The sequence below is a fragment of the Rhinatrema bivittatum genome, chromosome 5 (assembly GCF_901001135.1).
Source record: "Rhinatrema bivittatum chromosome 5, aRhiBiv1.1, whole genome shotgun sequence".
Lineage (NCBI taxonomy): Eukaryota > Metazoa > Chordata > Amphibia > Gymnophiona > Rhinatrematidae > Rhinatrema > Rhinatrema bivittatum.
The window spans coordinates 361,970,865-361,985,933 of NC_042619.1; the positions used below are offsets into that span (position 1 = coordinate 361,970,865).

General features: G+C 44.9%; 1 protein-coding gene across 7 annotated transcripts in view; it reads left to right on the forward strand.

Annotated features, from left to right (window-relative positions):
• Positions 1–15,069, forward strand: part of DZIP1 (DAZ interacting zinc finger protein 1) — a 600,492-nt gene that overhangs the window by 142,703 nt on the left and 442,720 nt on the right. For all 7 annotated transcript variants that reach the window (XM_029604725.1, XM_029604724.1, XM_029604720.1 and 4 more), the window contains exon 5: positions 12,347–12,508. In XM_029604725.1, coding sequence (XP_029460585.1) covers positions 12,347–12,508 — 162 coding nt within the window. The remainder of the gene's footprint in view (positions 1–12,346; positions 12,509–15,069) is intronic.

The following is a 15,069-nucleotide window of genomic DNA, read 5'->3' on the forward strand; positions in this document are numbered from 1 at the left end:
GTCAGGATATTGAGTGTCCCTGACCTAGCCTCTTTGAAAAGCATGCACTTAAGTATCCTTATGATGCTACCCAGCCCTGAACGACTACCTTCACCAGCAGCCGCCAGAGACATACTTCCCCCGTCCTTCCCATTCATTCCAAAACACACACTCATCCCACTCAATTCTGTTCCCCTCAGTCGTACATATAAACAGTGAGGTATCTGAAAGGGAACTCGGTCCTTAAGTCCAAAATTGTCCAGAAAATAAAGCATGGCGGATAGGAAGTGCCCCTTCCTCGCTGCAGAGAACAGTCCGCTAGAGCTGACCGGAATGTCCATCGTGAGGGAGGGGAAACATCTAAGGAAGCCTTATGCCACTCAGTGTCAGTCTTCGCCATGTAGATCGCCGCCCAGCCTTGTACCTTGGGGCAAAGCTGTCAATGAAGAAAAAAAACCTCCTTTGTGGGTTTCTCGAGCTGCCTTAATTTCTCTGTCCGACGCTCCTTGAATAGATAATCATAAAAGCAACTGTAGCGATCCCTGTGACACCAGGATAACCTGTAGGACACCACTTGGCTCCGTCTTGCAGGTGCCATCCTGTGGGTCAATATAGTGCCCAGGAACCTTGATCTAGGTAATGAAAGGAGGAAAAGAAAAAAAATTGCGAAAGTCCAGAACTGGACATATCCGTGGGCTGAGTGTCCATTAAACCGACAAACTGTTCACCAGAACAAACAGAACAGGCAACTGAAGATTAGAACTGGAACTCCATAGCTAGCGCCCTCTCCACCTCTGAGGGGTCCTGAGCATGGTCCGTCTTGTGCAACTTCAAAAACAATGAACAAACCACCAAAAAAACATCTTCCAGAGTCAGGTCGGTAAGGAGCTCACAAATTTCTGCGCCAGTTCTACTGAGTCAAATAAATGCACCTGTTCAGCGTGCCAGATACGAAGCCGTGCTGGGAATAACAAAGCAAATTTCACTCCCCAGTTATACAGCGTGGAGCAAATGGAGGAAAAGCCCCGCCGCGCCTCCGAGACAGAGGTAGAGAAATCTTGAAATATGCGAATAGCGTGGGCTTGATAGCAAATGTCACGTTTTGCCCTGGAAGCACGCCATATCTCACTCTTGTGCGCAGAATTTAAAATCTTGGCTATGACTAGCCTCGGGCGAGTTAGTTCCGTTCTCCTAGTTCCCAGCCTATGCGCCCTCTCCACAACGAGTTTACCTTGCAAGTGGGGCAGAGAAAGCGCTTCTGGTATCCAAGTTTCTAGTAGAGTGCAGAGATCTCTTCTCGATGTCCTCCGGGAAGCCCAGGAAACGTAGATTGTCCCGCCTCGCCCGGTTTTCCAAGTCATCTACTTTTAGTTGCAAGGCCTTCAGTTCACTGGTATGTGCCGCCATTTTATTCGCAATCTCTCCCCCTGCGTCCTCCAGCGCAGAGATCCGGGCTTCCGCCATTTCAAGCCGCGGCGGCAGCGCGGCCAAAGAGTCACGTACCTCCCCCATCTGTGCTGTGAGTACCGACCATTTTTCTTCCAGGGCCTCCCGCATCGCCTCTTTTATGTCTGCGAGTGTCAGCGGGGCCGTCGGGGGGAGGGGGATTTCCGGTCCGCCGTGTCCGCCATCTTAAGGTCGCAGTCCTTCGGCTTATCCCGTTCTTTTCTTGCCGGTTTCGTGGTCATCGGGGAAAACAAACGCGCCCGAGTTCTGGCCACTGACAATAGGCTCACTGCCCAACTAAAAATCAACAACGGGGGGGGGCAGGAAACGCGTGATTTATGCCGCGGTGGGCAAGGCCGGTCAGGAGCCGAGGAGAGCTGCGTCCTCCTTGCTACCACATCACGTGACCCTCCTCTTAAATGTGGTTCTTAAGGCTTTGTGTGTGCCCCCTTTTGAGCCACTGAAGAGGGCGATGCTAAAGGATCTCACGTTGAAGGTGGTTTTCCTGGTGGCAGTTTCCTTGGCACGCCGGGTTTCTGAACTTCAGCATTGTCCTGCAGGGAGCCTTTCTTGAGGATCTCTGAGTCCGGAATTAGTTTACGGACGGTCCCATCTTTTCTCCCAAAAGTAGTTTCCTCCTTTCATTTGAACCAGGCGGTGGAGCTACCATCATTTATCAACCTGGATAGGTCGGATTCCCTTTCAAAGCATTTAAGAAAGCTGGATGTCCGTAGGGAGCTACTGCATTATCTGGAAGCTACTTATGGTTTTCGATTGTCGGATCATATCTTCGTCCTTTGGAATGGACCAAAGAGGGGTAATATGGCGTCCAAAACCACCATCGCCCATTGGTTGAAAGAGGCCATAAATTCCTCATATTTGCTCTGTGGTCGGCCCCTACCTGTGGGGCTGAAGGCGCATTCCACTCGCTCCCAGGCGGCTTCCTGGGTGAAGTGTCACCAGATTTCCCCACAGGAGATTTGCAGAGCAGCAACTTGGAAATCTTTGCATACTTTTGCGAAGTCCAGGACCCAAGGGAGGGCAATTTCGGAGCAGGCGTATTGAGAGCAGGCCTCTCCGGATCCCAGCTCAAGTAGTTTCAAGCTCTGGTACATCCCAGGAGTTTGGACTGATCTGGTACGTACAGGGAAAAGAAAATTAGGTCTTAACTTCGATAATTTTCGTTCCTGTAGTACCAAGGATCAGTCCAGAGTCCCGCCCGCTGTGTGCATTTAAGTCTCGGAGAGTCCGCTGCTTCCGATTCTGCTCTTGTTTTACCCGATCTGTGAGGTTCTCCCGTTTGTTAACCTCTTTTACGGGTCCGGTTTGTTGTTGGGGTCAGTGATCCAACGCTTTCCCGGTTGAGATTTCTGTATATAGTTAGTTTTAAGTTAGGGGTCATTCTGCTTTGACATTGCATAATACTGGCAGACTGTGGGTGGCACCCTGGTATTTATGGCAGAGCCAGTCAAATCTTGCTCTCTCTCCATCTGCTGGTGGCGGAGGCAAAACCCAGGAGTCCGGACTGATCCTTGGTACTACAGGAACGAAAATTATCGAAGGTAAGACCTAATTTTCTTTTCAAATATATACTAAAACAAGAGGACACCCCATGAAACCAATAACCAGCAGATTTAAAACAGATTGTAGAGAAGGAAAAGTTTTTTGAATCTTAGACCTGAGGTAGAAGCAATTGCTGCAAGAATGATTGTGAAATTTCCATGTCACTGTGAGATTTCTTTCCTAAATCACAAATATGTTTTCTATGAAGTGTCTCAGCTCCAGAAGTTCTTGAGCTTTCACACCCCAAGTAGCACAGACTAATGGTTAGAAGCATGTATGTAGTATTACTCAGTGTAACTCTTTTTACTTTTTGAATTAGGGGTATAGTCTATACCTGATGGTTTAACCGCTTAATTTTCTTTATATTAGCTCATGTATTTTCTATAATAAGGACAGGTAAAAATATATATTAGGAAGCAGTGTATTTCTGTATTTAGTATTTGCATTAAATACCTGTATTCAATTTATAATGTAATTTTATAAAATTTTGAAAGTTGAATAAAAATAAAAATAAAAAAAAACATTATAGAAAGTACTTTTTCACTCATTGCACTATATCAAGCTGTGATGAAAGAGGCAGGTGGCATTTTATAGTCTTATTTATCAGGCATGTGCTTTCGACGACTAGAATCCACTTCGTCTGATGCATCTGGTTAGTCTCTAAGGTACCATTCACCTTTTGTCATTTTTGCTACACCAGACTAGCACAGCTACCTCTCTGAAGATTATCAGATGCAGGTATGAATGCGCTTATGGTTTTTTTTTAGACACATGTGGCTTTTGACATTGTTAATTATGAGCTTCTGATTTCAAGGCTCATGGAAATTGGGCTTGCCAATTGTTTTGTCCTGTTGACTTATCTCTCTGAACGCTCATTCCGGTCTTACTGTCTAGTGTTTCACAGGGATCTCTCTTTTTCGATCTGTCCCTCTCTCCATTAGCAACGTTGATACAAGATCATTGATTTTAACTTTCCCTCTATGCTGATGATAAATTACTGTCTTCATGGATACTGTGCTTTATATTGATCTGTCCACATTTAATTGTGTGGAAAGGGTTGCTGCTTGGCTTTTTGAACATAAATTGCAAGTTAATCCTGTTAAATCAGAAGCATTCTTGTTTAGCTGTAGATCTAGTAGATTCCATCATTTGATCCAGCTATGAATGGCACCTTGATCCCCGTAAAGATGTGGTAAATGCTTTAGGAGGTAAACTAGATTGTCACTTCTCAATGTCTGCCTACATCTCTGCTATAGTCAGAAGGCTTTTTTCTTTTTGATTTCTCTGAGTTAAAATTATTTGCCCATGCACTCATTTCCAAACCTATGGCATGTAATCTGCTTTGAGGTGTCTGAAAAAGCTGAATGTAAATATAATGAAGACCAGATTACTGTAACTCCCTTTTTCTGGGAATTCCAAATTATCAAATCAAACATCTACAGCTCCTCCAGATTTGCAGGCACTGCATCTACCGTATAGAAATCTATCTCATCCATGCTCATTGTGGATATTCTCACAGGACAAGCAGGATGGTAGTCCTCACATATGGGTGACACACAGGATGGAACCCTGAACGGAAAACTTTTCTGTCAAAGTTTCTATAAAGCTTTGACTGACACTGGCACACTGAGTGCACTGAGCATGCTCAGCCTGCAATTATCCCTGTGACCACAGGTGTCTCCCTCAGTCTTCTTTTTTCCGCCTGCAGTAAGCATAGTGGTTAGGAGCTCTGTGAGAAATTCTAACACTTTTTCCACACGTAACCACTTAAAATTTTACTTCACAAACACTTTTTCCCTGCACGGGTCTCCCTTCGCGTACATTTATTCGACGCTCGGTGAGTACTATGCCCTGTTTTTCGGTCAGTTCCTCTCACCTCCATGGCCTGCCACCCGACTGCGGCCTTCCCTCTCCCTATGTTTTCATAGTTAGCCACACATAGCCTGCGAGTGTCCCTCTGTGACACTCTGCCTGGTTATTAGCACTAGTGGGACAGGGACTTCCACGGTTTCCGTTGCTGCCAGGGCCTCTGTCGAATCCAGGTCATTCGATTTCCTCGATACCCTCGCGCAGTTGATGCCACCATCGCTACCGTTGGTACCGCCTTCCAGACCGTCCTGCACTCTTCGATGTCATCGGTACCCCTCCCCCGCATTGATGCCATCGTTCCCTGCATCGATTCTATCAGTGCCATCCATGTTTTACATTCATGGCACTGATTTTTCCCTGGGTTTCATCGATGCCATCATTGCTCGGATGGATGCCATCGGTGCACACCCTAGTATCGTCGGTGCCATCGTTACCCGGGTCGATGCCATCATCGCCCAGGGCACTTCCATCGATGCCAGGGTCATTTCCATCAATGCCATTGTCGGTGCCATCGTCGATGCCATCAATGCCCAGGTCGATGCCATCGGTGGCATCGATGCCAATGTCGATGCCATTGGTGCCCAAGTCAATCCCATCGATGCCGTCGATGCCCAGGGCCATGCCGTTGATGCCCATGGCCATGCCACCGATGCCGTCTGCGCCCGCCTCCATATATCAATGCCGTCGGTGCCCACGTCGTTTCCATCGATGTATTCGACGTTCCTATCGATTTGGTCATTGACTCAATCGATGCCGGCATCATTATTCTGATGCCAACGATGTTTTTCGATTTCTCGATGCCACATCGTTTCCATACATACTTACGCCGATGCCATCAGGGCTTTCATCACTCTTATCCTTGCTCTGCCTGGGTCATTGACGTTTTTTCATATATATATTTTTGACGATACCCTCAAGGCCGCTTCGGCCGCCATCGACACCGTCAATACCGACATAGCACCTCCACGTAATGCCCTCGCCTAAACACAGTGTTCCATGCTTTGGGTTCTTCTTAGAGCCCCGTATTAGCCTATGACACTACATAGTGCCAGGAGCAGTGCAGGCATGCTGACAGTCCGTCAACATTCGCCATCCAAGACAGCGAGGGCATCCACCTCGGCACTGGGGAAAGACCGGGCTGAGCACCGTGGCGCTCATTGTCACTGGCACGGTGACCATCTGCCACTGACGCCATCCAGCACATAAGTGCTATCCTTCTCGGTGCTGGAGAATGCCCGGGCCGAGCAACATCACCACTGCCATCGCCACTGTTCCGCACAGTGCTGGCAGTCCTTGCTGCTCCAGAAACACCGGAAAGAGTTCCGAAGAATTCTGGACTGGCGTCACAACACATCGAGCCGCTGCAACGAGGGCCAGGTTCACAAGTCATAATGGCTCCCCTGTACCGGAGACGTGCCCCACCGACATCTGTGCGGGATTGTGGCCCTCCACAAATTACTGTGGTAGCGCCAGCCAAGCTCAGCTTGTCTCCTCTATACCTGCGCTACCATACCAGGTTTCAGAGTTGAGACTGACATTATGTCTGACAGGCTACCCCTCGATGACTCCTGAAATCCACGGAGCCATCAATCTTCACCGGCTCGTCCTTCGGCGATCCACGTCGGATGGTAAGTAGTCTAATCCCGCTTCAGCGGAATTCCTATTGAGATCTGTTCTCTAATTCGGGCCACATGGTTCGAAAGGTTCTAGGTCGCCTGTCTTCGCCTGTCTTCCAAGAAACATATCGCTGTTGCCAGCTATGTCAGACACCATACCAAGAGAACCTCTCTAGCATTTATATGGGATTGCATCAGGACATCCTCCCGTTGTCAGCAACGGGACCCTGTACTGATTAATACTCTGGCTTCTGGTTCCTAATTCAGGACTGAAGTTCCAGATGGATTCGCTGATCTGCTAAACACGAGATCCAGCAAATACTGCCTCAAGTGCAAGACCACCTTGAAACCTGGCAACAGGTCTCGACGTTTTCTTGTACAGCACACAGAAATGTGGGTAAGACTTTACCGCTCACGCTGCCTTGGGAGGTTACATGATATCCAGGTTACATCAGCCCCACCAGTTGGACACCTCCGGGTCTCTCAACTTGCCGGATGTCAGAGCGGCCACCCCACTCTGTACCAAGATTCACGGTACACTACCCCCGGACGCTATAAAGCGCAGGAGGGAGGGGGGATTGGGGAGTTTTAATTTCACTATTCTTTCTTTCAACAGAAAGTAGTTACTCTCCGCCCATCCTGGACCTCAGAAATACCAACTTTCTTCAGAATGCACAGGTAAAATGGTATCTCTCATCACCATGCTTCCATATCGCAATAAATAGATTGCCTCTAATCTTTCTATGTGCTTCATGGTGAGTCAACAATATTACAATCTCAAGCTCTGCCGGTTGCACCAGCTCCGGCAACTGGGGTATTTCGGTGACTGCTGTTTCTCTACGGAGTACAACAACATTCATGCTTTTCCTTGCATGGACAGCTGCATAACCACAGTTAATCCAAGCAAGGTGCTCTACCTTCTTCATGACTCACTATAAATCTACTACCTGGGATTGCTGTCACTGCCATAAATCCCTTATAGAACTCTTCTGGACACCATAGTCACAACGACCTTCCTGTCCAGCAACCACGCAGACATTCTAACAAATTCCTATATGTCCCTGCACGCATATTCCATAACTTCAGCCCCTCAATTCTTTCATTGTCGGGCCATGGGGTTTTTTCACTATGCACTTTGCTCATAGATCCAAAATTGCTATGAGTTAGGTTCAGTGAAATTTTATTATCAGTGGGTCTAAGCTGTTCAACCGCTTTCGTCCCTCATCCATATTGCAGATCTAGAACCAAAACCTAGTCTGCTCCTGCTAATGCTTGCATTTACTCAAGGTTGTAAAGTTTGACCTAACATCTTCTCAACCCAATATGCGTCTATTCCATAGCAGGTGGGTGGCAGTCCACCCACCTGCTATGAAAAACCATCTCTTGAAGCATCAGCTTTCTAGCTCATGCTCTTCCCATAGTTATTTTATTTTATATATCTTTTTTACGTTTAATATTTTATATTTATTGATCTACGTTCTTTTGTTCAATAATTTGTTGATTGTTTAATGTTATGCTGCACGTTCTCTGTTCAATACTTTGTCTATTGTTTAATGTACTCCCTTTACCTTTACCATGTTTAATGTAACGCCTTACCGGCGACAGTTTTGTTATATGGAAACCGACTTGATTTGATATGTATATCGAGAATGTCGGTATATAAAAACCCTAAATAAATAAATAAATAAATATTCCGCTCCAGACACAGTGTCACATGAACTTCCTGGAGCTTGTAGCCATGAGTTATGCCCTTATGCCTTCCAATACTGCCTCTGCAACAAATCTTTGTGCATACAGACAGACAGCATAGGGACAATGTGCTTTTCCAACACACAAGCATGCATAACCTCTTAGCTGCTCTGCTAGGAAGCTCCGCAGCGCTACCCTTGGCCCTTGCTCGCTCCATGCATCCTCGGGCCACTTATCTGACAGACTTACTGAACGCACTAACAGACCTTCTCCATATAGGTTTCCATCGTCTTGAATGGTCTCGGACTACATGTGTAGCGTGAGAAATCTTCTAGCACCGAGGTCAACCTAACTTGCCCTCTGCGTCTTGCCCTCTGTGAACCAATAGGGTGCATGGATTCTCCTCCCTATGCATTCCCATAGGCGCCTTTGTTCCATCAAGGCCCTATAATATGTGTCTCTTCCGCTGCCTCTCATAGCCAGCACTCTTCAAATGCTGAAACGGGACGGGGTTCACTGTTCCTCAGACCCACGTCTTGGCCGAGACCAGTATGCTTCCCATACTTCTCGGTCTATCACACCAGTAACCAATTCGCCTTCTCACATCATAGACTCACTGATGTTCTCAGGTACTGGTAGCAGCACAAAAACCCTTCCACACCCAAATCCTACCATTCAAAATGGCATGATTTACCACAAGACGCTTACAAAAGGGTTTTACCCTTTTTCTTTTTTCTACACCACTCTTTTTTCTTACTCCCTTGGATTCTGCTCCCCAGACATCCTTCACATGGGTATACCTCTGTTCCAAATGGCATACCACTTGGGAGTGGGGATACCAGTTTAACGGTCAACCCATTCTGAGTCAGCTTACTATGGATTATCCACTGATCATGCCGCCTCTATTTTCACTAGTCACGGAATGGGACCTGTAATTCGTGCTTACAAGACTCATACGTTCTCCGTTCGAGCCTTTCCATTCCTCTCACTTAACAGTCTGCCATGGGGAACTCTTTCCCTCATAGACATCACTTCTACCAACAGGGTCAGTGAGTTACACACCTTGTTACATACTCACCCGACCCTGCGTTCCTCCGTGACCGAGTGGTTTTACGTTTTCAACTTCATATCCTTCTTGAGGTAGACATTGCATCTCACCTTACTCAGCATATACTCTGCCCACTTTCCCAACACTTCTCTCTCACCAAAGCGAGAGGGTTTTTCCACTCCTTGGACTGTAATAGTGCACTTGCATTCTATCTAGACTGCACTACACTCCAAAGGAATTCCACCTAACTCTTTCCTTCTTTGGCAAGAGCCAAGCTGCGAGTTCCAGTGGGCAAACAGACCTATTCCTCCTAATTGACGGTCTGTATCTCTTTTCCTACCAACAAGCAGGCATTTCACTACAACACTGTGTGTAACCACACTCTGTTCTGTCCGTCCCAGCCTCCATAGCTTACCTTCGGCTGGTGCTGCTTGTACATATTTATCAGGCTGCGACCTGGAGCTCTCTCCATTACTTCGCAGCCATTATTGCTTAGATACGACTAGCCGGCATGCTCCATGTTTGGCCAGTCTGTCTACTCTTATTCTTTTCGGTTTAACTACCCAACATCCTTCCACCAACCCGTTAAGGGTTTCAGGATGCCCTCCGTTCCAAATTCCACCCCCATCATTGCGCCTTTTGTGCTTCTTGGGTGCATTTGGTGCACCCTCGGGCATCCTCAGCTTGGTACTCACCCATATGTGAGGACTAGCATCCTGCTTGTCCTGTGAGAAAGCAAATGTTGCTTACCTGTAACAACTGTCACAGGACAAGCAGGATGTTAGTCCTCACGAAACCTACCCGCCACCCCGCGGAGTTGGGTCTGTATACGTTTTTACTTTTATTTAGTTTTGCTTGTGCCTTTTATTTATTTATTTATTTGTTTGTTTATTTATTTATTTAGAGTTTTTATATACCGACATTCTTGAAGAAAATATCAAATCATGTCGGTTTCCATTGAAACAGAACAATCACGGTTATGGCGTTACATTAAAACAAGTCGTCAAATAACAAATATAGATAACAAGTATAAATAGAACAGCAAATATAAATAACAAATATAAATAACAATATAAAACAAATATAAATAACAAGTATAAGTAGAACAGCAAACAGTGGTAAAGACGAGACTGAGGGAGACACCTGTTGTCACAGGGATAATTGCAGGCTGAGCATGCTCAGTGCACTCAGTGTGCCAGTGTCAGTCAAAGCTTTATAGAAACTTTGACAGAAAAGTTTTCCGTACAGGGCTCCATCCTGTGATGTCACCCATATGTGAGGACTAACATTCTGCTGTCCTGTGAGAACACCTGTTACAGGTAAGCAACATTTGCTATCTGAAACCCTGACTGGCTAGGTATGTCCCCAAGACTGTGTCCTAACTGGAACAGAGTAGTTGGATAGTGTTAGATTCACAGTTCAGCAGCCAGTTTGGTTAAGTAGTTTTCATTTAAGCAGAACTTTATCTGTGCACTCTTGTTTCTTGTGAGAAATTCGATACAGATGATACTTTTGTAGTTCACTATGAAATGCAAGTTTAAGAACATAAGATGTGCCATGTGGAGCTCACTGCTACTTTATTGTTCTGGGCAATGACCGGTAGGGGAGATGGAATATGAAAGCAAAACTGAATCAATGGAGCAAAGATGCTGTTACTTTTATTCATATTAGTGGCTGACTCTTGACTAAGATAATTGTAAATTTAATGGCGTTACCATATTTGTAAAGTATTGAAAGTTTATCATTTATTTTGGGATGGGCATTATATTCCCCTGGTTAACACACGAAGGCAGGTTGTAAGGAAAACCTAGGTGGGAGATCAGTGTGTAAAAGAAATCAGAATAGGAGTCAGACTCCAACTTCCAGAAGGCACTTGGGTTTGAAAGGTGGAGGAACTTTCCAGGCTTTACCCTATTGAGAAGACGAGAGAGCCTGGGCATGGTAGGAGATGAGAGCTTGTCTGAAGGAGGGGCAGGGCAGGAACAGGAAGCAGCTCTACTAGATCCAGATAAAGAGACAAAATGAGGTGGAGGTGTTCAGCAGCCCTGAGGATGAGTGGTGGAGACCCCTCCAGAAGACTGCAGGTCAGGAGCTTTAAGTGAAAACTGCAGGTGGGTTGCAACCATAGTGAAAGGGGCGTGTCAAACACTGGCTGCAGACTACAATGAGAGGTGGCACTGGGGCCTGGTTCGCTAAGATCCAGGTCCTAAAGCGCAGCCAGGCTTAAGCTGCCAGGAAGCAACTGTGAGCAGTGTGCAGGAGGATTAATGCGAGAGTTGTCATCTTAATGTATGACTTGGAGACTGTTGTGTTTTGATAAAGCAAAGCTGCAGATACTTTAAACTACTGTAATAACCTGGGACTATGTTTGTTTAAGCCCAGCTCACCAACTGGGGTGAGAGGTTTCAAACCCGTAGTTGTAATTTCATTTATTTAAGCCCCACTCATCAATTGAGGTGAGAGGATTTGAACCTATAGTTGTGAATAATAAGCAATTGAAACTTAACAAAGGGGTTCAGTATCTTTTGTACCCAGAGGATTCTAGCTGGATTATAATTGGGAGAGTGACCAATGGCATGACCCACAACAGTTTCATGACTGACTTATTTGCAAATTGTGACACCTTTTATTGGAATAACAGAAATTATCCAGATAATGATGCTTGCTTGTTGTAAATTGCCGTGAATGTTTGTTTGGAAAGGCATGAGCTAAATGTATTTTTATTATTATTTATTTATTTTATTTATTTAGAATTTTTATATACCGAAATTCTTGTTGGGAAACAAATTATTAAGTGAGCTTTCAAGATCATGTAGGTCCCTCTTTCATATTTTCATATGAGAAATAATGTAGCATTAAGACTTGACGGGCAGTGCTTTCCTGCATGATTTTGCTTTAAGAAGCGAGGCTAAGGGCTGAATGAGTTCAAAAGTCCAAAATGCAGTGTAATACCATCTGCATGAAGAGTCTCAATGTTATTTTAAATCAAAATGTTTTAATTGAATTTTTTATATTTAAAGTTGTTTGATGTTGCACTCCTACTTTTACCTGGCCTTTACAAAGTGCTTTATAGTTTTCATCCAGTAGGAATATAAGGCCATAAAATGATTTTTAAGTTTTGTTTTAATGTTTTTAGGACTATGAGCATCAGAAAATGAAAGAAGATGAGATTTTGAAAACATTTGACAAGTGGAAAGAAGAAGAAAGAGAAAAGCTTGGTGAAGAAATGAATAAAGTAAAAGAGATGTTCATGAAGGAGTTTCAAGAATTGACCTCAAAGAATGATGCACTAGAAAAAGTAAGCAGTTTAGTCTAGAATTGTTTGAGAGAGATTTGCGAATAAAAATAAAGCATGTTCAATAGTTGTTTTTAAATTGTTCAGCTGTGATTTATTACTTGTGTTTTTGCTGCCCTTTGAATTCCTATCTTTGCCCATTTGACAGCCTTCAAGTAATGACAGGAGGTAACTACTTTGAGATCAGCAGCTATTACTAATTGAAATACTTCATTTCTATATGTGTAGGGTTCATCTGGTCTTTTAATTGAGAATCAGAATTAGCAGTTCAGGCATACTTCTTAATAGAGACTCTTAAGGTCTCAGCATACAGTTTGACTGAAAGTGGCCCTTGATTGCATACTGGGATCAATTAGGGTGATAATGTAAGACTTTTTTGTTTTATTTACCTGAAATCTTCTACTGGGCCTGATTATGCTTGTAATGATAAAATAAAGCATGGATGATATCATGAAATGTAATTTTATTGCATGTTTGTTATTTGTGTTCTGTGTTATTATGAATGTTTTCTGTAATTTGCACTGGGTGAAATTTCTGGAAGTTGTAGATACAAGATTCTAAATAAATACTGAAAAGTAATGGTCAAAAATGAATGCAAGAGGCCTATGTACTAGTGGGCATGAGCATTAGCATTAATGTAGATGTTAGCTAATGCCATGAACTAAGCTTGTTAATGCACCTATTTTGCATGTGTTAGTGTATCGAAAAGTAAAAACTATATATATATTGTGAAGGCTCACCGTCCATGCGGCCTCGGGTGCCGTTCCTCTGTCTCCGGTTCCAGTCCTCCACCAGTCGCCAAGGTCCCTGGAGTCTGACAGGCTCACGTAACTCCCGGGGTCCTTGCCTCCGCCGACCCTGGTTTTACTGGACTTCTAGGTTCTCTTTATGTAGGGCTGGGGAGTAAGCAGCCCTCGCCACCCCGAGCCCCAAAGACAACAGAGAGAGAGAGAGCTAGTTCCTTCAAAGCAGTTTATAAAGTAACAGCTGGTAGTATTACATGGGGTCAGCCTCCTCCCCCCTCTAGCCTTGTCTATACCTAATAGGGCAAGACCTGTAGCCAAAATGACTCTTCCCCGCCCAGCAGAGCCCTCTGGTTCTCTTACAGGCTGGGCTATTATAGAGTAACCTTTCACATCCTATGATCAGCGCTATTACAACATCAAACACAACCGGCCCTTTAGAGCCCTCCTCCAGTGCTTCTCCCCCTTAGGATAAAGGTTATACTTCACCCCTCCTAGATTACTCAGTGTCCATATACGAGCTGGAGGATTCCTCTCCCCATGAACCTACCTCCATCTCCTCCTCCTCTGACTGCAAAGAGCCGGGCTTTTGTGGCCAGTTCCACCAAGGGGGCACGCCCTCTTCCTCCACTTCCATGGACTCACTGGTGTCTACCTCATTACCCTCTATGTCTGCCACCTGTTCGCCTTCAGGCTCTCCTCCCCGGTCTGGTGGTGTTTCAGGGAACCTGGGATTCGTAGTTTTTCTCCTCTTCCCCTGTGCCCCCTGCTGTCTGGCTCTGGTATTACCGTTGCTCTTATGGTAGCTTGTCAGTTCCTGCCTGCGGCCGGGCTGCGCTACATCACAATATTTAAATTTTTTCTTGCTATTTGTAAAGTGACTACAGAAGGAACTCTCCCAAAAAGCATTTCTTTGTCTACAGGCAGGGCTGAATTAGCCATGACATGAGGGTGGTGACATCTGATGGCACTGAATGGACTGTTCTCTCCTAGCTCATAGAGCTAAATTCCAGTTTGGATTCAGGAAGGTTTTTAGCATTGAAACATTGCTGCTGGCAGTCCTTCATGTCTTTAGATGAGGTTTTGAAAGTGAGTCTGTATACATCCTGGTGCTGTTGGACATCTCAGCTGCCTTCGATACCCTTAATCATTCCTTCATTCCATTTTCTAAATCAAGAGATAGAATGGTCTGTTTTCTTATGAATAGTTTCTTTCCTTCCTCACTCATTCCTCTCCAATCCTATTTCCTTCTTTTATTTCCTTTTCCTTCCCCTCCCCCACCTCTTCTTAGGGTTGATTTGTGTTATCTTACTTATACTAACTTTTCAGTGGACCTATGCTAGTACACTCATTTTTGTTTATCATGCCATTTTTTGAATGTTTCCTCCTTAGTATATACAACATCTCCTACCAGAGATAATACACAGCATATACATGTAAAGGCAAAATTAATGTAATACGCTAATTATCCCAGGACAAGCAGGATGCTAGTCCTCACATATGGGTGACGTCACTAACGGAGCCCTATCCCGGAAAACTTTCTGTCAAAGTTTCTAGAAACTTTTGACTGGCATCCTGAGCCTACTGAGCATGCCCAGCATGCCATGATCCCTCGAGCCACAGGGGTCTCCCATCAGTCTTCTTTTTTCTGTGAAGCCGTTAGCCTCGCGGTTATAGGAGTCCTGTGTGGTGAATTTTCACTACATAAAAAAGTTTAAAAAACTCAGAAAACTTTAAAGCGCCATAGGGGTCTCCCTTTTTTCCACCTTCGGTAAGTCTTTACATTTTTCCGGTCGGTTCCGTTACCACTAAACCGTGCCA